This window comes from Etheostoma cragini, chromosome 4 (genome assembly GCF_013103735.1).
Source record: "Etheostoma cragini isolate CJK2018 chromosome 4, CSU_Ecrag_1.0, whole genome shotgun sequence".
Lineage (NCBI taxonomy): Eukaryota > Metazoa > Chordata > Actinopteri > Perciformes > Percidae > Etheostoma > Etheostoma cragini.
Window position 1 is genome coordinate 8,504,114 of NC_048410.1, and position 27,999 is coordinate 8,532,112.

The 27,999-nt window shown below is 40.3% G+C and overlaps 2 protein-coding genes across 2 annotated transcripts; one reads left to right on the forward strand and one right to left on the reverse strand.

The window, feature by feature from the left end:
* Window positions 1-6,969, forward strand: glrx (glutaredoxin (thioltransferase)). Its single transcript, XM_034870656.1, has 3 exons — window positions 1-297; window positions 2,238-2,369; window positions 6,496-6,969. The coding sequence occupies exons 1-2, from the start codon at window positions 91-93 to the stop codon at window positions 2,349-2,351; spliced, it is 321 nt and encodes a 106-aa protein (XP_034726547.1). The 5' UTR covers window positions 1-90; the 3' UTR covers window positions 2,352-2,369; window positions 6,496-6,969.
* rhobtb3 (Rho related BTB domain containing 3) lies at window positions 6,505-27,998 on the reverse strand. The gene is made up of 13 exons (XM_034870657.1): window positions 27,533-27,998; window positions 26,933-27,164; window positions 25,979-26,171; window positions 23,479-23,636; window positions 23,072-23,180; window positions 20,629-20,824; window positions 20,323-20,519; window positions 14,497-14,606; window positions 12,919-13,024; window positions 11,925-12,098; window positions 8,000-8,166; window positions 7,548-7,644; window positions 6,505-6,639 (listed from the first exon to the last, which is right to left on the reverse strand). Coding segments are annotated over exons 1-13 (1,860 nt in total). The 5' UTR covers window positions 27,535-27,998; the 3' UTR covers window positions 6,505-6,520.
* Between the last annotated feature and the right edge of the window lies 1 nt (window position 27,999).

A 27,999-nucleotide genomic window follows, 5' to 3' on the forward strand; every position in this document is an offset into this window, starting at 1 on the left:
GATTAAAAACAAAACGCAGAGCGATGATCTTTGTTCTCTGTCTTGGATACCACTTTTTCATCTTCTGACTACTTGACTGAGCAACTTAAAATGGCGCAGCAGTTCGTGCAGGCTAAAATTAAAAGAGACAAAGTGGTGCTGTTTATTAAGCCCACGTGCTCGTACTGCATTATGGCAAAAGATGTTTTGTCAAAATACAAATTTAAGCCGGGACATTTGGAGTGTATTGATATAAGTGGACGCAGCGACATGGACAACATGCAAGACTATTTCCTGGAACTCACCGGAGCCCGCACGGTAATCATAAGTTGCTTAGTCATGGACAACCGAAGTGGTTGAACAACCTGAAAACACAAAAGGTTACACATGTTGATCTAATTATGTTATGTGTACATTATAGTAGGGAAAAGTGACGACGCTGAAGTTGGCATCGGATTCCCAGCTTCCGATTCGGCAGTTAATATAAAGTTAATAATAAAATATAAAGGAAACTTAAAACTGAAGTTATGTTCCGATTGACCACATGAGACCAGGTCCAGATCCCAAACCACTGTACCTAGGCTTGTCAAATCAGGACTAAATTATCCCAGAGAGGCTAAAGAGTCTTAAAAACACTGTTTCATATTTGTGAAAGCATTATTCTGTTTGTGAAAATGCAATAAAGGAATAATTGACTTCCTTATTCACATTTGTCGAACGTGGGAAGAAGAACAGGGATCCCCCTTTGTAGCATTTTCATAAATAGAATAAAGTTTTCACAAATGTGAAACTGTGTTTTTAATACTATTAATTCTATAAACTCCTGGAAGCTTTAAATAACGACTTTAAAAATGAAATTACTTTTGACATGTAAGCTGTATTATAGCTATTATATGTAGACATTTGGGATTAAATTGCTAGTGGTCATTCATTTATTTTGACTACATGATGTCCATGAAATCCGTAAATGAGGAAAGCATGGTGGAATCAATCAGGGAGTCTCCAATAGGAACTGCCCATGCAGCATTAATCTATAACTAATCTATAATTATCTACTAAACTATGTTAATCTATAACTTGCCTCACTTGGCTTGCCTTTATGTATAGCAACATTAAGTCAGTTAATTGTCAGTTTTATAAAATAATGGTTTAAAAATGTGTGTGAAATACAATCCATAAAAAAAAAAAACATATGTGAAGTGGATAATATGAATCCAAAATAATATAGATAAAATCCTGTCACGTATAGCGGTGGTGGGAATCGTATCCTTTTCTGTAAAAAATACTCCATTAAAAGTAAAAGGCTAAAATAACTCAAAGCAAAAAGGTCCCCTGGACTGTTAAAAACTATAGAACTAGATTATTTATTACTCCTGCATTAACATAAAAGCAGCATTTTATTGTTGTGGTTGGTCGAAAGTGGAGCTAGTGTTGAACTGAAACTAATGATTATTTATTTATTTATTAATCTGCTGATTGTTTTCTCCATTAATCGACTGTTTGGTTTGTAAAGAAAGTGCCATCCCAATCACCCACAGCCCAATAACTTCATTATGCCTGTTGTGCAACCAATAGTCCAAAACTTAATCATAAAAAGAATTCAAATAATAATCTTTGCATTTGAGAAGCTGAAAAAATCTTTGGCATTTGTGTGCATGAAAACTGAATTGAATGACATCAAATAGTTGTTAATGTTCTGTTATTGCCAATAATGGCCTTCTACCCAAAGATGTTAAAGGAATGCAGTAGTTCCCATGATATTAGTCTACATCCACAATCATCCACTTCCGGGATTGCTTTGTTGTCGCCGGAAAATCCGCCGGATGCTGCTTTCTTTGTGTTGGAATTTTAAACTCCGGTTGATTTACTATGAGGAGTATGGTTAACTGCTCCTCCGGTCTCTGCAGGATGAATGGAGACAGCTAGCTAGGCTGTCTGTCCAATCGTACACCAAAACAAGTTCCTTCCTGAGGCTCTTTTGGGGCGACAAGGTGGCTCTGTCCGACGATTGGTATTGGTTTTAAGAAATTCCAATATACCAGAGCACCTTTTTCTCCCATCCCGGAATGTTGTGTGGAGAAACCAGACCCTCCTCCGTAGCGCTGTGGAGAAAGGTCTGGCAAAGAGAGACTACCATGATGTCTCCTTATAATAATGTCTCCTGGTATAGGCCTATGTCATGTTGTACAATACTGAAAATTGACGACTGCGTAGTAACCATTTGCAACCCTGTTTCTCTTGTATTGATGTGGATGTAGGTACCACGGGTGTTCATTGGTGAGGAGTGTGTTGGAGGCGGCAGTGACGTAGCTGCACTGCATAAGAGTGGTCAACTGGATGGCATGCTGCAGTCTATTGGAGCCCTGCAGTGAGCCACTCCAGACCACCAGGTAAATGACACTGCACACTGGGCACAGACTTGCAAACTCAAGTAGAAATCAGAGTTTTTTTCAACCTTTGTGTCTAAGTGACTGATGGGAACAACAATCTTTGAAGATTGCCACAGTTGGCAGTTACAAAAAAGCGACAATGTAAGTTCATAGGGAAATTGTCCAGCTTGTATTTACCTTCACAAAAGTGCTCATTTTCAATTATTCTTAATATTCTAAGTGTCAGACAACATTATGGAAAGGATCCCTTCAGAGATAGACCTTTAAAAGCTCTTTGATAAATTTCTGTTCAACTAGGAAACGGCTCTAAAGTCGCTAGACCTAAACCCACCAGATGCCATTTTAAAAAAGCAATATTTTTGCGTGTCTAGAGCATATTAGCGTGTATAAACATATTTTCATGGAAGTTGTAAACTATGTGTTTTTTAACCAAAACTAGATTTGTGATGGTTGGAAAAGTGGAAAGACAACCCAAAACGGCTTTTTATAGTTTCATTTTGTTTGTCGACTTTGAATAAAGTCTATTTTACGATGCTAAAATTACTGTTTATTTACATGGAGTCTGGTTAATTTGGTGATTGCAATTTTGCAGATGTTTTATGTTTTAAAAAAAAAGGACCTTACTCTTTAATATAAAGGTCGACTTCCTTAGAAATCCTTTCCATAATGTTGTCAGACACTGAGAATAATAATCAGAGCATGTCAGTGGCAAAACGAGCACTTCTGTGAAGGTAAATACAAGCTGGAAAATTGCCCTATTAACTTACACTGTATCTTGTTTCACCGCTGCCAACTGCAGTGATCTTGCGTAATACTGGACCAATTTCAGAGCTTGTTGTTTCCATCAGTCACACAAACCTAGGAAAATAGGGTCCATGTTGGAAAATAAACGGTTACCAGTTAAAGCACGCAAGAAAATGAGGTGGGTGTTGCCCCTCAGAAGAGCCAGAGCAGGTCATTAAGTGTATACATTAGTAACAGTAAGCTCTCGTTAGTTTGGAAATAAATTAAAGGAAATAAGATGCCCAAGGTTGTGCTCAAAGAGATAAGAAGTAATTGCTTGGGGATGAGACAGGAGTAAAATGTGCTCTAGGCCCACACTCTATCACATCCTGATGGAAATGTACAGACGGATGACAAATTGAAGGAAATGCCTGAATAAATGAGTGAGGAAACATAATGATTGCAGATACTTCCACACAGCGCACGAGGTGTCACTGAATGGTTTCATGAATATAAAAACAATGTTAATCATATGCTATGGCCTTCAAAGTCACCAGATACAAGATTTTGAAACCAATAATACTGAGATCAGACTATAAAATATCATCCTAAAAATGGCCTGACCCAAAGACAAAGGCCAACAAGCGATGATAAGACGGGGTCTAATGTCTTGTCTGTTGTGTCTTTTAGCTAAGTCATGGCAAGAATGAAAAACTGTGTGATTGCATAATCTTACACAGATTCAAAGACAAATACATCATGTAGTCTGATTGTAGAATTCTGAATATATTGTCTTATCTGGAATTATAGACGGCATGCTCCACCAACATTACCAGACCCCCAAATGAAGGAATATCTTTTGAGATAATGTTCATCCCTCCAGTAGAGTTTGAGAGACTTATATATATTATTTACTGTATATATATCCCATGTAGCATTGAAGCTGTAGTGGAGGCTTGTGTTTACACTTTATTACTTTTAATTTGTCACCAATCTGCGTAAGAAAAGGTCAATTTTCCAAAGGGAAGGGGAGGGAGAAGCAACTTTTGAGGACAAAGGAATGCTGTATAATAATTTACAAATGCAGAGCACAGACATTGATCCAGTCTGTGTTTTTTTCATTCTAAAACATGTCTTTATTTAAATTCAGACATTGTGTTATCTACAGTCTGTACAACACTGGCCCAGCGGAGCTACATGTGTGTCTCCACACTCTGGGTGTGGATGCAGCACTGGAGTACTGTCCGGTTTTTCAACTGATATTTACTCATTTTCTTTTCAAGAGAAGATTGGGATTTATCAGATGATTAACTAGTGGACACACACAGTGATTGTTGTGGTTCAGCAGCAGGTTAAATATACACCATGTGGTTAAAGGTACCAGCTGTACTGTACATTGTCATAATCTCACAGTGGTCATAGCTTTCTTGTACTATATACACAGCCTGCTGCTTCACCTCTGCTAACGTACTCTACTACGTACTCCATACAAATAGTTTGTTGACTGTAAATGACTGATGCCGAGCCATCCTCTGAATAAGAAATAGCAAAAACAAAATCATTTTTTTGACGATTTATCTTACAAATAAGTTGTCTTTCTGTACCCCATTTTATTTGTATAATCATGCACCTTTTTAAGTAAATACCAGTGAAACAGTAGACTGTAAAAAAAAGTGCGATCCAGTTGTCTCTACTATGAATGTATAAAAAAAAGTCATGTCATAATTATGTCCACACAGTAAAAAAAATAATTGCAGCACCAATAAATCATAATCTCGTTATGATTCAAAACAACCTTTCAAATTTAAAAAAGTTAGGATAAAATAAATATTGTGGTTACCCAGAGGCATTGTGTTTTGTTTTGTTTTGTACCAACATATGCTCATGATATGGTTGTTTTTCCTAAATCTTTTTATTCTATTAACCTGCAAAGGAAATTGTGTAAAAGTCCAGCTCACAGGCTTTAAATGGAATAACTGAGTTTCTGACAGACTACGGAAGAAGATGAGCATGACTGTGCTACCAGTCCAACAGCATTACCAGTTGCTTTTCACGCTGCTCTCAGTGGTAATGTAGGTCACCGCTCAGCTGAACTACTGATTGGGCCCTAAAGAAGTGTGAGGCTGAAGTTATTTCAGCTTAAGCAAAGCTGCATTTTCACACGGTCACAATTTTTATTTTTTTAGTTAAGGGTACAGTTTACCCCAGAATAAAAAAAAACATATTTTTCCTCTTACCTGTTTTACATATCAATCTATTCAAGAGAATTTTGGTGTGAGTTGCTCAGTGTTGGATATCGGCCGTAGAGGTGCTTTCTCTCCAATATAATGGAACTAGATGGCACTCGGCTTTTGGTGCTCATAGCGCCCCAAAACTCAGCAACAGCGATGTGTCTTTCCAAAAATCATGACCCGGTTACTCAAGAGAATCCACAGACCTGGTTGTGAGCAGTTTCATGTAAGAACTATTTTCTTTCTACCATACTACACCCACCAGCTGTATCACCGCGCAGAAGGAAGAATACCTATGGACGAGAGGCTCGTGCAAGTGACATGTAAACATTAATGGCAACCTACTTGGCTGAGCTGTAGATTTAGCTAGCTCAGGTGAGCTAGCAGTATCATTTAGCTAGGTTCTCAGTATTAGTTGGCTCAGCCGAGGAGGACAGTCATTTCGTCCGTGAGTATGCTCCCTTCTGCATGGTGACATTGTTGGTGGCTGTAGTTCAGTAGAAAGAAAGCAATCAATGAATAGCACTATAATTAAGAGGGAAATATGTTTGATTTTGGGGTAAACTGTCCCTTTTAAGATGGAGCAGTCAAGTGTCCGGTGTACAGAAGATACCCAAACATCCCCAGGTACCAATTAAATAAGAAAACGCAGCACAGTTTCCTTTCTGCTTTTTCAAACTGAAGTCACGTTACTGTAGTTTAAAACCATGTACAGCACATGAACCCAACCTGTTTTCCAACAGATGTGTGGTCATTTGACACATCTGTACTCGTTATGGAGCTATTTTGTGTTACTGTTCATCGTCAAATCCACCATTTTGCAACGGCCAATATAACTGTAATCTTTCGCAGAACCCCTGGTCAGTGGCCAGCTAGTCATTCTAAATTCATATTGGGTTTTAAGGATCAGTCATTTTGTATTGCGCTTGATGGAATAGTCATTACACAAAGGATGCACAGTCATTCTTCCAGGGGAAGTGAGGCGGGTCACAGCAGTGTACGTCACTGCTTAACACTGTTGTCTATTGGTGAAGGAGTCATATGTCCCTCAGAATCAGCCCTTCATCCAGCAGAACAAACAATTTATTCTGTCTGTTTCTCCATGTTTCAATGACTGGTCTAACTCAGTCTTTATTTCCTCCTGTTGCACCTCCTTTGCTCCCCCCTCCCCTGTTTTCCACAGGCATCCAGGCGGGGTCACATGACTATGCAACGGGACTTGCGTAGCTTGCGTCGCCGGTGCTGGTACTCGCTGAGCTCCTGCAGGTAGCCTCTGGACGGCCAGCGTAGCCTCTCTACCTGCTCACGCTCCTCCTCTGGAACACAAAAGAGATCAAATTAGATCTACTGCAAACACAACTGAACCCTTATCACAACAGTTACTGTGCTTAACATATACTCACTACACCCACTAAACAAACAGTAATAACTCCATGGATTGTTGCCATGATATATAACAAGGCCGTTATATCATACGATTTAGTTTACCCTAACAAACAAAAGAAGACTAAATGGTGATCAATCATGTGTTGTTATTCTGGCCTTTGACTTTGCTTATGCCCTTAAATACCCGTCCAATTATCTTAAACAATTCTTGTGTGTGTGACTAATCATGACAATAAAATGCGCTACTGCTACTAACTGGAGCAATGTTGCTGTTTATCGTTATCACTGTTTATGTGCCTATTAAATGCATTTGGCTACACTAACTGAGAAACAGTGAGAGTGGTATATATAACTTGAGCATAAACTTTAAGAATGTGTTATTCTGAGGGGCCGATGAATTAATACGTACTGCCATATTGTGCTATATGGCAGTATATCATATCAAATGCAGAGCTTTTCACAGTTGTCCATGTTGTTCTCAAGTCATGTGATAAATTCACTTTCTACAACATGGTTACTTGTGTCTAATTTTAACTAACAACTGATTGCTGGACACCTGGATTACATCTCATGTATTTTAAAAACTGGTTGGCCATTTGTAAAAACATATCTGAGACTGAGAGAGCCTAACCTATATTTACTGTTGAAAAACAACAAATCCTCAAAAGCCTGGAGGCACTTTGACTTTTTGTTAAAAGAAGTCCAAAGCCCTCCAAACTATTTAAATCAGCAGTTCAATTTTGCTATCACTCTGCAGCAATCTTTGCTTACATACCCATCACTAGGCTTAATTTCTCCATTACATTTACTACGCGTTTAAAAAAAATCCCACGCTGACCTGAGAGCTCCAGGAAGTCAGGTTTGTGACTGAAGATCAGGTAGTTGTTGGCGATAAAGTGAAGGAGCCAGACGTACAGCTGCTCTGCATTGTGGCACTGAGAATCAATTCAAACAGACATCATGTTAAATAGCAATGATTCTCTTGAGAACTAATGCTTTTTAACAAATCACAAGGAATAACTTGCAGACGGAGGCCTAGGGCTACTGCAAGGTAAAAGATGGGTATTAAGCATGCCACAGAAAAAAACATACATTGTGCTTGACAAACTACAAGATTTTCTCTATACACATCAAACTGCAAGATTTTCACTATACACATCATTTGTATTTTGGTGGCTGAAGGAAATATCCCTTTATAAAGAATAATTAATCCGTTTACACAGACAAGCATACCTCCTGCAGGTCTGTTCATGCTCTCAATTCATCTCACACACTCAAAAATGCACTGACCTTTGCTCTGCGGAGTAGTCTAATCACGCTGATACCCGTTGACGACAGCTCTCTACTGGGCATGCTCTGAAGGTAAGCGCACACACACACTTCACACAGATGCTGCAGACGTTTCACCTGGTACATCTCAGCACAGACCAGCACGGCCATGGCCTGCAGCACGCTGGCTGGACACACAAACACACACAGCACTGTCTCATACCCTGCATATGCACAAAGTATTACACATACAGTATATTTATAACATCATGTAGAATACAATTTATACTAGCTGGATACCTTTTAAAGTGAGTGTGCCTCCAGAGGAAATCAATGGCTTAAACCACTCCCCGAAGTAAGGAAAGTGTTTTAATGATTATTGGTCTAAATATGTTTGGAACAGATTTAGGATTTAGTCCATCTTTTTTACACAAAATTAAAAATCCTATCAGTTTCAACCACATCTAGCAGAATTTTAAACAATATTATTTGACAATACACAAGTTTGTTTATCTGCACACCACATACAGGGTAAAAATAGAAAACACATTGACATGGTTGAATGCTGGGCAGTGTTGCCAACTCTTTTCCAATAAAAGTAGTTAGCACTAGCTTCAAATATCGCCAGATCGCATCAAACGCTTATTTACATATCAATTGCATAAAGCCTAGTGGCTGTGTCTGCTGACTGCCTTCTGCTCACAGACGAAAGAGGGAGAGAGACCCCCAAGCTGTTTTCATACAGCCATAGACTGCAACTACTCTGAGCAGTATGCATGGATAAAAATTATAATATAACATAACCAAATTTTCCCCTGAAAGTCTGAAGTAGCTAAATCCGTTGCTAGTCGTTTTTTAAATACAATAGCTAATCGGGTCTGAAAAATCACTAAACCAGCGACAAAGTCACCAAGTTGGAAACACTGGTGCTGGGCCTTCTCTGCGTAAAAAACGTATATCTTATAGTAAGTGAAAATCCTATAAACCCGTAAGTGCTCGACTCCACAGAAAATGATTACCTTACTCCGTGGTTCCCCTCATCTCTACAGTGAATTTTAGCGTCTTTCAGCTCATCATTTGGGTTTTACAGCCCACAACTTAACAGTTTGATTCACTCCCACTGCTTTTATGAACTGTGTTTCCAGCACCAGCTGTTTTGAGCAAATCATTTTAAAAGCCCATTGTACACTACCTGCCCAGCACCAAACAGCAGACAGACACAGTTAGCGACTAGCTGGTTCAGCAGCTGAGGAGCCAGATATCTCTCTCAGGAGTTGGGGACCAAAACAGCTAAACAAAGAGTAAATAGAATAAATATTGAACTTATATTTGTCATGTAGCAGGAAACATAGCTCCAAATATTGTTTCATGTTTGCTTGATGCTTACACATTTGCCAGAACAATTATTTTCTTATAGACCTTTTCTTAATGATTGTTTACAAAGTTCTTTTATAGAAATAGACACGATTAACCAAATCTATCGGTTAGAATTAAGCCCAAAAACATAATACAGACAGACACACACCTTTATTCACACAAACATCATATATTTATGACTTTCTATTTTTATTTTTTTTGTACTATATTTAACACATATTGTACTCACACTACACACATTCCAAGATTGTGTTATCAGTGTGATGGATCCAACCGATTTCTTGAAACATTCTACATAAAACCGCATTATTTCGGTGATTACAGCACAAATTATCATCACATGGACTGGATCTCAACCTGTGCTTTGAATAATTTAATGCATTAATTTTTTTATTAATTTTAATTTTAATTGTATACTTATTATTGATCCCCAGTAAGGAAAGTACTATTTATTAAACAAATAGAGCTCAAATTGAACACAACAAATAACTAATTCCCAATTGCTCTTTCCAAGCTGTCAAATGACGTCCTCATTCAATGAACGTCGATGTCAATCCTATTATCTAATGTCTAAATGTCAAATCAAATGACTCCTGATTCAAGTCAAACACCACCCTCACGATCCTTCACCGATTCTCTGCGTGTGCTGCTGTCAGCTGAGCAGCAGTCATTCAGAGGCTTTGTTCGGTTCAGCTGCATAATCATTTAAATGAACAGTAGCAATGTATTTTACTATTATACAGTATATACAGTATAAAATATGTATCAGAGTGAAAAACTCTGATAGCATCCCCCCTTTGATTTCACACCCTTAGTTTTTGTCGCTACTGGTGAAATTACCTTGTTTTTAACCTTGAGTGCTGGGCACTTACATAACAGTGCAGCGGCAGCAGCCTCTGGAGCAACTTCATGGCTTTCATTTCCTGTACACATGACTCAACCTGAAGCTGTATCTCTGGAAACAGCTTGGTTTCCCGTCCTTGTACCTAAGCTGGATTTTAGGGCTGCTTGCTGACATTTTTCATCAAAACATCTCCTGCCACAAAAAAGGGGATTGTCAGCTCTCAGTAGCTGGTTATTCAGGGTGAATTATTATGCGCCTTTATATTGTCTATCTTGCATTTTTGTGATGCTGTTATGCTTGAAGGGAAAATGACAGCCAGTGTTTTAATTAACTGTACTTTTGTAAATAACGATACAGTTTTAATTAAAGAATGTAATGTATTGTGATGTCACGAAAATACACACACACACACATACAAACACACATAGAATCTCTGCAACCAAAGCCCCTGTAGGTACTGTTGGACTGCTAAAGATAATCTTGAACCACTAGGATGCAGAAAAAACTCAAACATAAACACAACAAGAAGCCTTTACGATAACTCATCCAGTTGGTTTGGAACCTGTTAACAAATAGTTTGCCGACACAGAGCAACATGAGCGTTACATTGGAGTCCAGTTGGACACAATTTAGTTACATTTACTGTAAATGTTTGGTCCACTTACTGTACTCCTGCAAAACGTATCTGTGTCTCTTTCTCCAGTATTTCACATTGACTCTAAGCCATTTTGTCACTGGACAGGTAGCATACAGCTGGTGTGTGTAATTCTGTGGACTGAAAACAGCCTACAGTTTTGAAAGAACTAGCATTATTTGGTTTGTCTGACCCTAAACCAAAAAAACAAGCTTAAAATTGCCAAAAGCTGCTCAGAGCTGCAGGTTGAGTGTTGATTTGAACAGTATCGAGAGTCACAGAAACACTGTAGAAACACTTAAAAAATGTAATGCCATTGCCATCACCAGAAAGAATTATACCAATTACTTTAAAAAATGCAGCGCACAATGTGACAGATAGTGACAACAACACTATTTGGGGGCCGTGAGTAGGCATTATTAAAAGCAGATACAGCAGTGATGCCACAACTTAATTTTTTCATCACTAAATCTAATTTAATTTTTAGCTCAGTGCTGTTTAGTGAGTCTCCTGAGACTGACACTGGCAGCATGTTGCAGTCACACAGATGGCTGATATGACTTCATTCACGTCATCTGTGCTTTTTTTTGGGTTGCGCTTAGTGAACGAGGCCTCGAGGAAAACACCACTGTACCTCCCTCAAGTGTTTGGTAATGGTGTTTATTTCTGCGGCACATTAAAATCACATCAAAAGGTCTTTTGTCCTTCTGTGACAGACTGTTATTTTGTCGGTCAGATGCATGGCATCTGAAGTGACTTTCATCTCAGTCACAAATCAACCAACCGTCAATTTAAGTTCCTCCCTTGTTAAACTAAACAAACTATGTTTAATTACAGCAATAGCCTGCAAGACTTGTTATAGACAAGTGATTGAAAACCATGCTGACTGACTGACGGATTAATTAGTCCACAAGATAAAGAGGAGGGAAGGGCAATTTTCTTACTATGTTTTGGGCTACCCTTGGAGATGTTTGTGCATTTTACATGCTATTTAGGCACAAATAACTGGGCACCTGTAATTTTATCGTAATACAGTAGTGGTCACAGTGGTGTATTTGAGGTCAAATCTAGCTTGTGTGCAATAAACTCACCAGGGCAGCAGGAGTCAGTGTAGAGGTACTCCAAGAAAGACAGAAAGGTATCTGAGGAGACACCGTGAATAGGCACCACTCGGCTTCGGGCCTCTGCATACTTCCCACTGAACATGGCCGCCATGACGTCACAGCGTGCCACCAGCACTGCTCGGTGGGCTGGCAATACACTCCCTTAAACACACACACACATAAACATACACATACACAAACACATACACATATCCACATCCACACCCACATTTCAGAGTTGCTAGGAAAGTCCCAAAGAGCTGTGAAGTGAAATGCTTAAGAATATAAATTCATAACTATGTAATGAATCTTGACTGATTGTACCATCAAGCATCTTTGATGTAAAAATGTTTGGCGACAATCACAAACAAACATATTTTGAATAATTTTCAAAAGGTCAAAGGCTTGTCATATCAATGACATGCCTTTTTTGCTTCATCACCTAAATGTAGAGGCCAAACCTAATTCAATTTGGCCTATTATGAGTGAGGATTTGTCATAATGGGCCATTTAAATGAACCGGAAACAAATGACATGCCTGGAAACAAGTCCTTCTGACATAATTGCTGTCATTGGGTGCCATTAACAGCCGTTGACTATTCTCACCATACAACAAAACTGTTATGCAAAAAAAAAGAAAAATCTTGTAGAATTTTGCTTTGTGACCTCCAAGAGTTTAACTCACAGCTCAGAGGTGCAAGGACAAGAAAGGCTTACACGTTTATGAGATAAATATTGATTAGGAAAGACTTTGTGGCACTATTTCTGGATTTCTCTGATTGATTCTCTAATAGAGAGGGAAACATGACAGTAACGGAAGGCGGCCTGCCCCTCGGACCATTTTATCTTATTTAGCCTCCAAATGGATGCCCAGGTCCAGAACTGAGATCATAATTCAATCATGGCTAATTAAATGTGACCTTCTTCTGCTGTGTGACAGTGCATGCATTTGTAAATGTGTGTATGTCGAACATGGACCCACCTTGCACCATGAAGATGACATCAGAGTAAAGAGGAGAATTGAAGAGGTTGACAAGAGTCTGAGGGCCGAGCTGCGCTGCCCGGGCACTTGGGGTGTCCCTGGGACCCTACACACACACACACACACACACACACACACACACACACAGAAAGAAGAGAAGCCAAAAGGTATGAGTTAACATTCCTCTGCTGGATGTCAGGTACTAGTTACCAGCACAATTGTCATTCTGTGCATCTATCTCAGCTCCCATGTGGAATACAAATGGCCTCTCTGCCAGTCTTGCTTAGCGCTACCCAAACATACTAGAACTGCAATGCCAAGAACGACATGATGGAACACTGAAAACAGACTGGGCACCACACGCTCATCCAAACGGTCTATTTATTAACACATTCATCGTCATGTTAAGCCTTCAAAGGATGCATAGTGAAATATATGTATATCCTATACTGCAGTGCATAGCAGGTGAAATCAATAGAATGAGAATAGCTGCTAGAGTGGCATTTTGGAGTGTATGTGCACATATGGTTGTGTTAAGTCCTCAAATGAGTGTTGTCAAAGAATCCGATTACCATTACGTGACCTTTCTCAGTCAACTGAAGCACAAAGAACTTCATATTCCCTGACAGCTCTGCTGTAGAGGGAGTGCTCAGCAAACACAGAGTCTTCAAAAGAGGCAGCTACAGAATCAAGCCTTTTTGATTTTGTAAATCAGTGGTAAGCTTATAGAAAGCAAGATCAGCCGGTCTCGCAGTTCGACCTGCTCTTTCCTGCATGTCATTCCCTCTGTCTCTCCTCTATCATGTCTTCATCTGTCCTATCAAATAAAGGCGTACAATGCCTAAAAGATCATCTTTAAAAAAGAATGAGATGACCCAGAGGTGTTTGCAGAGGACGAGACCAAATCCCAACAGGACATTAGGGTGTCTCATCGTGTTAAAGTGGCCCAGCTGTCTCTCGGTGTGTCAGCTCGTCTCTTCACTGCCCCAGGTAGAAGACCTAGATCTGTCCAGATGTGCTGGTGTACTACGCATGGTGCCAAAGGCTTGTCAGACACAGCCATGTCATATCTCCTGATCTCCCTTTAATTGTTAAAGTCTGCTTCCTATTACACAGAATCACCTCATGTTTTCACATGGACACAATACATTACAGATGTGATGTTATAGTTTTTCACATATTGTTTGATTTTATGGCTGATGTCCAGTGTGAACTCCTTACAAATCTGGTGTTGTGTTTCAACTTCTTCGAGAGCATCTTGTTTATTTTGTCCTAGTTCCCACAGTAGGACAGGAGGTGATATAGGCAGTAATTATGTTAATAAGTTAAATATAGCCACATTATTACTGCACTGTTTCAAAACAAGGTCTTTCTAATTAAGGCGCTGTTAGTCTGCAACAACAAAAACATGCATTTATACCTTCAAATAGTATATTTGACACATTATAGCTATTTAACCTCTTTTGGTGGGAAGGCCTGTTAACATACACATTATCAAGATATTGCAGTCAACAAGAATATGTGATTTTTAGGAAATATTTGTGTAAAAGAGTTGAATTTTGAAATTAAAGACCTCACCCTGTCTCTGCCGATAAGGGATCGTATGCGCTCCATAAGCTGAGCCACTGCTAGTGAATTCTTCAGCTTTTCCTCCAAGGCCTCCTGGAGGTGATCCCACTCCCACGCTCCTAAAACATCCACAAACATTTTTTGGACCAACAATGGTACAGTTTACAGAAACACACAGGAAAACTATTTTCTAGCTGACACTGTGTTTCCAAACACCTACATGCTTTACATTGAACAACACCTGTTTTTCACAAAGTCGCTTGTTCTAAACGTGTCTGCCTATATAATCCATGGTGGTTATGGGTGGGACACAGATTCCAGATTCCATGGATGTCAGAAACAGTGACCCAAAGGCCTTTGGAAAAAACACCTGTGGCCATAATAAATCTGCCTCCATATTAACTGGTTAATATGTTTTATTTACATTTTCTTTTCTTTAATTTTGGTCAGTTTTAAAATTGATTATTTGTACAGTTGGTTGCTGGCTAATAATTTAATTCCAAACAAATATAATACGGCAAATATGTTGTAATACATATATTATTAAAAAATTAAATGCATTAATAGCATATTTACTAGTTTTACTGGCTAAAACTAAACTGTGTAAAAAATAGTCTAAATCAATACTAGCAGCTCTGTGAGACGGTGGGATTCATCCTCTGGGACTAGAGGATTACAATTATAAATATACAATACAATTAAATAAAATAGGAATTTAGGCTGCAATACACAGAAAGTTGCCACCAAAAAGGAAGCGAAATATAAAGTAAAGCCCTTCACCCTGCATTTATTCACTTCAGTAGTATGCTCATATATAAAGCCAGCAGAGCCCGGATGCTTGATTGGGGTGACGTATTCTGTCTCACTGGGACATAAACAGACTGTTGAGGGAAGAAGGGAGCTGGACTGGGTAGGATTACTCTCATCATTAGTTCTTAATGATGGTATTTGGGCTGATAGAGGGATTACCTCAACACACGGTGCTGGATAATAACACTGCATGGCACAGACACCCTGTCACAGGGAGGGTGGGAGATTAGCTCAGGAGTTCTGGTGCTGACATATGATGCAGCAAAACTCCACAAAAAACTGAACTGGATACACTGGGAGATGCTTTCATTTGTGGGATAGAAAGGCGCAGGATAAAAAAAGAATGCCTATGCAGGAAGCTGCAGAAATGCTTAAATCATTTCTACATAATCTCACAAGTAATTTTCAGTGTTGGTGTACTCACCCACCTACACAGACACACACACACACACAAACACACACACACACACACACACACACACACACACACACACACACACACACACACACACACACAACAAATTGTACAGATTAACACTAATTTCATGGAGGATTTCCTTAACCTTTTCCATAACTAGTACATTCCTGAATCTAAATCGTAACCTGAACAAGGACACAAAACAAAGCAGTGTGCTATTCAGTATGTTAAGTAAAACGTTTTTTCCCAGTAAGACATGTCATCCCAAAAAACAACTGGTCTGTATAGTCTAAAATTGAACACCAAATTATGCCGGGATGACCACAAATACACAATGTTTAGTCTGTGTGGTACACATTATACATGTGCTTGAAATGCAAGCACACAACAACCAAGTGCCAAACTCAATAATTCAGCTGCACACTACACAAGGAGACCGAGTCTCACAGTGTTAACATCACACACGCAAAGGCATGGCCTCTGTGACTGTCCACACACACTCACAAGTGACAATAACCCAAGCATGGAATAATATCATGAGTGTGACGCTGTGCATTTACAGAGACATGATGTTGTAGAAAGGAGCACTGCTAAGCCAATACAATGAGCAATAACTGACAAATGACTGGAATTGAATTGCAAGCAGATATTCATCCCATCACTAGGAATGCAGCTAATTGTGGATTTACTACAAATGAACATCAAGGAAACTGTGCTCCCAATGTTTCTGTTTGAGAAAAAGGCACACATTCACACATCTGATTAGCCAAGACATATTCGTGTAAGACAAGACAACACACTATTATAGAAATACACACACAGTATGTGAGGTCAGCTGCTTTAGACCCACTAATTTGAAGGTTAACATTAGTCATCCCTGCAGTGTTGTATGGAAACGTGACATTCGTATTGTGCTCTGCACATGAATACATTTTACTTTTTCCGCTATTCTCTCCAAGCCCCACACACACACACACATTTATAGTATGCTCTAGTGCCCAGCTCCCCCATCACCAAAAACACTCTCCACCAGCACCTTAAACACTCCACCCCTTCTCTCATCCTCACATCTAGCCAGCCATATTCCTTTTTTCACCCAACACACAATTTTCCACTTCTTACTTTCCATATTCCTCCTATCTTAGACAGAAAAAAGGACTTGTACATGCGTGCATGAAAACATGTACTGCATCCTTCATCTTTCAACCGCTGCGTTTCTTATTCTCATTCATACAGTCACTCACAGGGACTCAGTCTGACCCTATAATCTTCTTTCATTCTCACCCTTCACCAGCACACATACACACTCAGCTTATGTGTTTGTGTGTTAGCTTGCTGCGCCAGTTCATTGGCGTGCATAGATGCAGCAAGCTAACATGCATCACAGCACTGTAGACTCTGAGCCACAGACTCAGAAGATTTTCAATTATGCCACTGATGTTGCAGAGAATTTCACACAGCTAACTAGGCTTCACATGCAACTGGAGAAAATGTGGGATGCAAGTGCCAAGTGGATCCTTTGATATAAGCTACTGTTAATTTTACATGACAGTTTCATCACAGAGTTAATCATTTGTTGATGAAAATATGAGGCCACTGTAACAGACTACATAGTCAGATATTATCAACAAATCCCATTAGTCATTCAAAATGATGGTGGAAGTTAAATTTCTGCAAAGCCCTTGCCCAATGCACCAATCCATTTGTCCATAATGTTAAATGGAACTGAGCTGGGTGAAGATTAAGGAGACATGAGTGGCCTGGGGCATTAAAGTACAAATACGGGTTAAGAAAGCAGTTTGAGATCACAGTATTACACGATGAATGATCCAAAACTTGATTAAAATACTACAGTCGCTTACTATCAAGCACTTTCAATTTGAGTGATTTCTGTTCCTCACCATAATGGAACATTGGACAAGATTCAATAGCAGACGAACTGCCTTCGGCAGCCAGTGGACATTAATCATCCCATTTAAAATATTGGAAAAAGAGTAACTGCTTTTGGGGAATGGAGTTCCCATGCTGTGAATGTCAATCCAGCTCGTTTTTTTTCTCTTAATTTTAGTTTATATCCTTTGCGTTCCACTTCCAGGATGCTCCGGTGCTGCAGGAAATTCTGTCGGATGCATGTATTTTCCATTTTCTTCCGCTTTTTTTGTGTTGGAATTTTAAATTGGGTGAGTTTATGAGGACTATGGTTAACTGCTCCTCACATCTGCGTGCTCCTCTGTCCACCTCACTGTACCCCATGCTCGACTTGTCACCATGGGGAACAGAGCCTTCAGCTGCTCTGCTACCCAGCTCTGGAACTCACTCCCACCTGACCTCCGCAATATCGACTCTCTCCCCCTGTTCATAACTAGACTCAAAACCCATCTGTTCCAGCTTGCTTGTTTATTTTGTTTTGTTTGTTTTGTTATAACTGCTTATGCCAAAGGTGGATTACACTGTTAATATGTTTGCATGGGTTTGCTGTGATTTTGGTTTGGGTTTATTGCATGTGTTTGCTGTGTTTTCTGTTTGGGTTTATTGTGGCATGTCTTGCGTTTGTTGTATTGCATGTTTGGTTTTGTGGTGGCTTTATTTCCTTGTTCTAGGTGGGTTTTCTTTATGGAGACTGGAGACCCTCCCCCCTGTTTGTTGTTGTCGCTCGGACTTAACAAGCTCAGAATTACACAGGTGGACACACCGGGGCTTGATGAGGACAGGTGTGTGAGAACAAGGCGGTGAAAAGGGGAGACGCGGAGGAGAAGCGGGAGAGAAGCCACGGGGAAGCAACGGGCGAGGGCAAGAGGCAGCGCGGAGAGAGGAACTGGCGGAAGAGCAGGAGAGCAGCGCAGAATCGAAGCAAGAGAAGTGAAGCCAAAGAGACACGGAGGATAGCGGTAGCTGAGACGAGAGGATGGATGGGAGAAGCGTCTACGATAGACACTCCGAGAAGGACTGAAACGCGAGAAAGCAGATAAGTAAAGGAAAGTCTGCCGGCTATCCTCGGAGAGTGTGTGGCGTGAAGGTACTGCTTGTGATCTGTGTTCTGAGAGCTTTCTCTCTCTGTTCCCTGCCAGTACCAGCTACGGAGCGACGAAGACGCTACGCCGACCAGACGAAGAAGGACCCAGGCTTCCGGGAGTGAAACGTGGCTGCCGTTTGCATCATTGCTGCCTTGGACTGAAACGAACATTGAAACATAAACGATAAGGACATGATTCTTACCATAGTTAGTATAGTACATGAATTTTAACCCTTCCTTGCTGTCTTTTTTTTATACTTGTTGGTTGTTAGTCTTAACCTTTTTTTTTTTTCAGAATAGAATAAAGAATTACATTTAGACCAAGCTGTGTTGTGGTGTCCTATTTGTCAGTGGGAAGATTTTAACTGCTGGTAGACCTCTTTAAGTTTTTAGAAAAAGAAGGAACACTCCCCTTCTCGCGGTGGGGTTGTGACACTTGCACTTTCCTGTTCCCTGTATCTGTCTTTTATTGTCTGTAAAGCGATCTTGAGTGTTCAGAAAGGCGCTGTTAAATAAAACGTATTATTAAATTGAGACAGCTAGCTAGACTATTTGTCCAATCTGAGTTTTCTCTCGCACGACCATTTTGCAACGTCTCTGTGCGGAGTTTAGCACCACTCATGACAAATCGGAAAGGTTTAAAGAAAAGCCATTAAACCAGAGCATGTTTTCCTCCCATCCCCGAATGCTATGTGTCAGTCCCCCCTTCAGCACACTTTGGAGGAGGGTCTGGCTAAGTGAGACTTGCTGTATTTAAACTCCAGCAGTAATGTGCTGCAGCCTTGGCATTACCAACACTCAAATTGGGATTACCTAAAATGGTTATTAATGAAAAAAGTCACAATTTCTCTAAACAACGTGCATGTTGTCTTTTTGGAGTATTCTGATCTCCACTTTCTATCCTGTTTTGATGTGGGTTAACTTTTAATACAGAAATAATTGGTAAGCATTCACTAGAGATTATATTCAAGGGGTTTTAGTTGTAAACTTTGCTGTGCAGTATACTTGGATTCCTTTTTAAACAATTTAACATGGATTAATTGTAGCCTTATCACTTTGAGGATCACTCTGGTTTTCTAAGTCTTCTATGATAGCCCACTCCTCCTTTGGCCACCATTCTTTCTAGTTTTCAGCTGCCAATGACTGGCATAAATTACACAAACCTTAAAACTTGAAACACTTATTCCATTAGTTGATTTTAAAGTACTGCTGTCTGGCGCTTGTCCAACCGCTGCATGTGTTAACGCTCTTCCATCATTCATGAAGTATTGCATACGTTCACTTTATTGTCTCCTATGCCCCAATGTTGTCATATTTGTTTAATATCTGTTTATTGTTTCTTGCACTATTTCATGTGCACAAACTGTATACAGATTCTGTCCTACACTCAATCCACATTTGATCAATATTTTTTAACAGACTCTCTGTTGTATTTTGTATGTTTATATTTTTGCGTATTTCATGGGTAACTCTATGTTGTCTTGCATGTTTTATGCCTTGTCTTAAATGGAAATGAAAGAATTTCTGGAAAAATATGCAAAAAAACGAATTTAAGTAGTATCTGAGTGTGCTGTGTTTGACTGTTGGTTTTTACCTCTATAAATGAACATGAGTGTCTCCCACAAGCACATACACAGAAGGGGGTCCTTCACCACCAGACGAGAGAGACGTCCTGTCAGGTGCCCCTCTGATCTCGGCATGTCATCAATAATCCCCCCGTCCCAGGTTGAGAGCAGCGAAGGGGGGCCTCCATCCCGCTCTCTACAAACACACCGCGACTGGGGGCGTTCCCTGTTCAAACAGAGGTGAAATTCAGAAATTCAGCACAAAATCCTTCAGCTTCACAAAAGAGAAATATGCAGACAGAGAGAGAGAAAGAACAAGCTAATATCTCTCCTACCTGGTTTTGTGCCCCAGGAGCAGCTGTCTGAAGTACGGACTGACAGCACACAGCACAGCCGCGTGCGCCCACCCCAGTTCTTTCCCAGAGTCCCCGGCGTAGAAAGCCACATCGGCGAACTGCATGCCACGCTCCAACAACCACTGCATGTCCTGGGAGAAGCTGGACTCCTCTACTCGGATGGGGGGGAGACGGGCTGAATGGAGGGAGGAAGAAAGAGCACGGAGAAAGAAAAGGAGAGGGGGAGAGAGGAAGTTGGAGTCAGTTACTGCTGATATTCAGCTTGCCGGAATTTTCAAAAACATAACAAAATCAACAAGATTTGCACCCCATAAGTGTTGCAATGTACACGTCTGGTCTTCTCATTTTCCTTAATCTACCTTGTCTACTTCTACTAGTGATTTCCCCTTTTTTTGACAATAGGTTTTGACAATTAAAGTGGGTGTATGTGGAGAGAGTGATGGTGTCAGTCATAGTGAAGTCTTTTAGTCAACAATAAAAGAGACCAGTGTCATGTTGTGCGCTGCCCTGTTGCTCAAGTTAGATAAAACACTTCCAGATGTTTGTCTTTGCACTAATGGCAGACCTGCAAAGATTAAAGCTGCTGAATGTGATTCTGGTCTGTAGAAATAATGGAGAAATTGTCTGTCTGTTAAACATTGGAATTGTTCCTGCTTTTTTATGTTAAGGGACAATAAGGGACAATAAGTTATGTTTGAGATTATGTTAGTGATGAAAAACATCAACGCCCAAAAGCTTAATTTAACTGAGGTTAATGTTTAAAGCGACATGGAAAAACCCTGGGCACACAATAGTCACATTGTAAATGATTGGCAGTTCACTGAGTATAACAGTAAAAACTGTGAATGCAAGAAAAAAAAGATTCTGCAATTCATAGAAAAAAAGAGACAAAAAGCAGTGCTTTGTGATGCATGTAGTGCTGAATTCAGATTAATAAAAAGTACAGAGCAAGGACAGCAAGGAAAGTGAGGGGGCTTCACAAATCATTATCCTATAATATTCATGCTTAATACACATCGCTCCTCTGCGGACCTCATATCCTTTTTTATGGCTGCTCAGATTTGGCCCTAAAAGTTGTGCTGTTCCTGAATCAGTGCACATCACATTTAATGCAAACTGCACCATAAGTACAGTTAACAGGCAGTAGACAGGCACCCATAAATCTGCCAGCACTTGCTCCCTTTTTGGCTGGACTTTAAGCTGTCAGCCATTGCATCCGATTTAGCAGCAGAGTGGCCAGATCAATATATAACACAAGTTTAACAGCGTAGTTTGTGTTAATTATTATAATAATATGTCAAATGTACTGTGTGTGGAAAATTACTGAAATGGCAGTAGTAGAATAAGTTGTAAGGTAAGCGTAGTTATGAATTTAGCACCACTTAAAGAAAACAAAACTGGACTCCCATTTTAAAAAATAAAGTCTGATACTGGATCTGTTTGTTGTGTGGGTGTGCAAACACTCTGTGGCAAAATCAGCAGCCAGGAAAGGCAGTTGGACTATGTTTACGATATAATATTTTGACACCTGTTAAACGTGGCTTGTTTTGAAGCTTAATTAAAGTGCCATTTGAAATTAGGAATTTAAGCAGATTAAAACCTTATTTTTACAGTCTATAATTGAAATTCAATTAGAGGTTAAACAATGAATTGATGATTAACTGGCAATGCTTTGATTATCAATTGACCGTTTAAGTCATTTTTCAGAAATTCTCTGGTTGTATCTTTTAAAAAAGAAGATTTGTGAGAATTTTATTTGTCCTATACTTAACAGAATGTAAAAGGTCACCTGCCAGCCCGGAACTAAATCTTGCAAAGCTGATTTATATAGATATACAATTTCAGTACTAGGCAAAAAAAAGTCACAAAAAAAACACTTAACAAAAAAGAAATGTACTAGGGATGTTTCCAGCTGGATAAGTGGTTTACTAATATTCAGGTGCTTAAATACCTAAGCGGATTAACAACATTTGGTTAAAGACACATTAAATAAGTAACCCTCAAATATCCAACAACAACAGTCAATGAGCTGCCTCAGAACAAGGCACCAAACACTCAGTTCTGTCTAAAATTGATTCAAATGTCATTGACTAAAAGTAGTCTACCTAGCTCTTTGTCTCGCTTCTTATTTCCAGTTTGGAACAGAGAATATTGATCTGGATAAAAAAACTTTGTGCTCAGCTTTTTTATGGCTATGTGCTGTAAGAAGAAAACACTCCAGTCAGTCCTATTGAATGTTCTCTATACACCATAAAAAGAGCAATTTAAAAGCAACAATAATTACAGGTACTTATGTATTACTAAATAGACAGAATAAAACATATTTTAAATTAGCTTAAAGGGTTAACATTGCCAGACACAAATAAATGCCCCTAAAATAAAAGGCAATATTAGTTTTTAGATACCATAGTATTCCTCTGACCTGGTTGTTCTAAGTGAGGGGGACAAAGCTCGTTCACTTTATTTCCTCGCCTCTTCTCTGGCCTTTCTTTGGCTTTGTGTTTCAGACACTGAATCATGAAGTACTCCAGCTGAACAAGACAGCAGAAATACACACGTTAGTACAAATCCCCGGTACAAAAATAGTGATGTTACATCTTCTTTCTTTGCTTTGGAAACAACTTCCCGAGAAGACCAACATAGCTACCTGTCGGTACTGTACATGTCTGGAATGCAGAGCTAATCAACAGTGACAGTTTAACAGACAGGAAAAGTACGAAAAATGCAGACTTTATATTACAGCTGGATGTGAACAAATTTCTGAAAATATGAATGATTTTATCTGGGTCACTCACTCAGTCAATCAATCCCTGTGATGTGAACACTTACCACGCTGCCAAAGTAGCGACCCACAAAGACGTGGTTGAGAGAGGGCAACTCCAGGTAGGTGGCCCCCAGGTCCCGGGACAGCTGCAGACCTTCACTGTGAGGCACACAGCTGCTCCAGTCTGACGCACACAGCGGGCACGTACATGGAGGGCCATCATCTTAACACAGAGATGAGAATTTGTCCTACGATGAAATCATTCAAACTGTATAACTAACTGCATCTAATAAATAGTTAATGAGGATATATGAGAACTAATACATAAGTTACTAATATTACATTATACTTGAACAGCCATTGCTGGCTCACCAACGTCCATAGAAAGGGCTGTCAAACTATTCATTTTTGTTCAAATATTCAACTAAAACTAGGAACTAACTACCATATGTGCCTTCAAACACAGTATAATGATCCATAGTTTTAATGTCCATACCAGACATGGATGAAAGCATGTTTTGAAGACCAAAGACAGACAAAAGATTATGCACACTGTACTTATAGCACTCAATACTGTACAATACTAACAGAGAAATGTCTTAATTTCTTCAGGCATTCTCATGTTAACACCACTGTGCAGTAGTATATTTTCCATAGTCACATTATCTATCAGTGCAAAGCTGGATAAGAATGACTGACACTTCCTTATGGGACAAAGTATGCCAATATTGACAATTTAAAAATGTAGCAAAATGTGTACAAAATATTGTACAAGAACATGTTGAATCTACTAGATCCCAAAAATTCAGTGAAATACAAAAAAGGTACCAAAAAAAAAAAAACAGAACACAAAACACAACATTGCACAAACCAAAATAAAATTGAAAACATATCTTGCAAAAAAGAGAACATAAAAACCAGATGCCACAGCCACATGTGCTTCCCTTCTTTCCAATTCCACTAGTCTATCACATAGAGACGGCAGACAACCAGTAAGGATTTAGATTGGTGTATGTATTTGTTCCCTTCTGTGAAGTGACTGTTTTGGTACGTTTGGCAATGTGGGTTTCTGAAATGTCTTTAGGTCATTGGTTTTCTCTAATTTAATACTGATGTGTTTTTCACTTCCAGGCCACCCTTTTCACATCTTCACTCAGTCCAAAGAAATAATATGCAAAGTGCATGTGCACTAGGACCAGCCACTCTGTGGCATATGTGCATGGGGACCAAAGAGACAAAATCAGACAGAAAATATGAAGGGATTAGCTTGAAGGAAACAAAAGACTGAAAAAAGAGGACAGAGCCAGAGATAAACGAGAGAATGAGCGTGCTGTACAGCTGTGCAGAGGTATTTGATAAATCATACTGCTACTAACCTACAGGCAGGACATAGAGACAAGGGAGAGAGAGAGGTAAAATGAAAAGTAGAGTGTTTGTGTGTAAGCGGCTGACAGGCGGTGACTTGGCATATCAGTCGTATGTCTGTGTGAGGTGTGCGTGCGTGCCCTTGGATAAATCTGTTGGTGGTCCTGCGTTCAGCGCTGGTTTAATGGCAGTGTTAATGCACATATACGACAGCGTTCTCTGCCACAGCTGTGCTTCAGATGGTCTAAAGTCAAACATCAGAAAGTGCTCACCCGTCATTCTCTGCAAGCATGAGGGGATAGGATGAAATTACTCACAGCAGGCACAAACAAAAACACAAATAAAGGCTCTGGTCTACAGCGCCTTACTCCCTTTCCTTGCTCCTTCTCTCTCTCTCTTTCTTTCTCTCTCTCTGGCAAAGACTTGACTTACACTGTGATCATTCTGCAGCGGAGCTCTGACAGGATCTCAAAGTATATTGTGCAGACAAGCTAAAAATAAAACCTGGTGCATTTGATGAGCGTCTTTACAGAAGATGGATTCAACAAGGGTCAGCGTGTGTGTTTGTGTGTGTGTGTGTGTATGTGTCTGTGTGTCTCTCTGTGTGTCTCTGTGTGTGTGTGTGTGTGTGTGTGTGTGTGTGTGTTAGCTCAGACAAATGCATACACACTGTGGCCCCAGCCCAGTATACAGGCATGTTCATTTCTGATGTGTTAAGCAGCCTCACCGCTGTTGTGGTGCACTTTTGAGCCATGACAGTGTATATTTCCTTGTTGTGCAATGATGGCCAAAAAATATATCAACTTAATGTCTTGCTTTGGTGTGTTTCCTGTAGGGAAACATGTGAGCTGACCGCTTGAAAGCAGCCAAGAGGAGATTTAATCTTGAACATCTTCCTCATTGCTGGGAGGACACACTAGAGGACACAAGGCTTAGACAGTGATCTCACTGGCCCAAACAGACGATATTTTTCTACTAACAAACTCTACTGTGGCAGTAGTAAATCAACCCTAAAATAACAGGAGGATATCAAGTTCAGTTGCTTGAGAGAAATTAGATTTTTGATCTGCTGTCTCTCAAACTCTGTTGTTCCTGAACAACAACGACAAAACTGTTTGATTAACCATCAATTGTCAAGGTGTTGAAGGCAAAACTAAACTCACTATGGCTAACAAAAACTCAGGACAAAAGCATCCTCACCGTTCAGCCGCGCTCCAACAGCAACCAGGATGACAGGCACACCCCAGTGCCTCAGGAGTGGGCGGAGTCTCGGAGCATAGCTGTTCCTGACTTGCTGGAAGGCCAGTTTGTCAGTGACTGAATATTTAATGACGAGTATGTCCGCCTGCTCAAGAACTTTCCGTACACTGGCCCAATCGCTGTCCAACAAGTCCTGGAAAGGCAAGAACCGGACAAATGATATAAATAGGAGGTGAGAGGTGGACAAACACATGAGAATGGCATAAATGAGAACGACATGAAATGTCTGAATACCCAACCTGTCCATCGATCTAGTAATTACAACCAATGACCTGTGTTACTCTAAACCAACCTGATTCAACTAATTAGGCACTTTGGGAAGCTTTGAGCAATTTGACTTAAAACAAGGACAAAGAGCCATAGAATTAAACTGACAGACTTTCTGCAGCACCACCCCTGACAAAGTTAGACAGCCTTATAATAGGACGCAGAAAGAGCTGCTACAAAATCACAACAGAGCTTCTTTTTTTTTCAAATTCAAATGCTATTTTTTTTTTTTGTGCATCACTGCATGTAAAAATAACACAGAATAAAGACATTTTGTTAAGCCTGCAATCAGTGCTGGAAGGCAAGTGGCCTTGGAATTTGAAATGTTGTAAGTATTGTGAGAAAGAAGCAGAGTGAGAAAATAAACAGCATATCAGTGAACTGACACACACTCTTTCACAATGAAATGGCTTTGGCAAAATTACACCTCTTTTTATGGCATGTTTTGCCCTCTTGGCCTGCCCTAACCTTCTTGTGCAAATCAAGTCTGATTTGGTATCACACAAGCAGGAAGATGTAAGGGGAAAGAGACAATGGGCACACAAATGAGAAAAATGATTATCAACCCATGCAAGTCTCTCTTTTTCTCATGCTGTTCTACACACAAACACACCACCATTCTCTTACCCAGTTGGGGCAATCCCGAACCACTACAGTGACATCTCCAAACACACGTGAGGTGTACTCCATAAAAGCCGGGTTGTGCATGCTGCTCTCCAGGTCACAAGGTCCCACCAGTGCTCCATGGCCAAGGTAGCTCCAAAGCAGGCCTCCCTGTAGCTGGCCCTGGCCCATGATCTCCTCCCCAAGCCCAATTCCTCCGGGGCACTCGCTGCCCAGAGCAACGATGTGGATGGACCTGTAAACCAGAGAACTCGTGGTTGGAAGTGACTTGATTCAAGATGCACACAAACAGATGATGATCTAGTGTTAGGACTAAGAGGAGGCACCTCTCTTTGCTTTGGTCCCTGTTATTCAAGTCTAGCACGGAGACAGTGCATCACCATTATGTCACTGAAAATAACTGAGAAGAAGCTTGCCAAGGCCCTTATTACACCTGAGAGGGAAATATGGTTCAATAAATCATACACTTTAAGACATATTTTCGGTGATGTCAAGCATTGATGCCTACTGGCAAAAAATAAATAAATAAATAAAGCATGCAACAATAACAGGATTCCCATCTTCTCACAGCCCTTAATGAGTTGCAGCTTCAGAGCAACTTACATTGTGGTCACCGTGGTTTTGTTCCGCTGTTCTACGCTATGGAGCCCGTTTCCCTCACGGTGCGTTTCCGCGCCAGTCTGCAGTCGGCTTTTCCGCAATGAGCCACGGCTCCGCTCGGTCGTTAATCCCTCTCATCGGCGGCTGGCCCCCCGGGAGCACGGCTGCAGGGGAGTTTCGCAGTCACACACTCGCATTTTCCCGTCTTGTTATTCATTCATAAAGCGGAGCCTGATACCGTCCCGAACCGACCGCAGAGGCGCATTGGACAGCCCAGCCGGCGGAGCAGCAGAGTGTGTACTCAGCGCCCATGGGCAGCCAATGCGCTAACAGACAAACAAGTTGTCAGTCGGTAGGAAACACAATTAGCGACGAGGAGAGGGCAGCCTCGCGCCTCAGCGTCCAGACCATATGAATGACGTCGGCGGATGAAATCATAAAGTCTCACTGGAAAAGAGCATTTGGGAGGA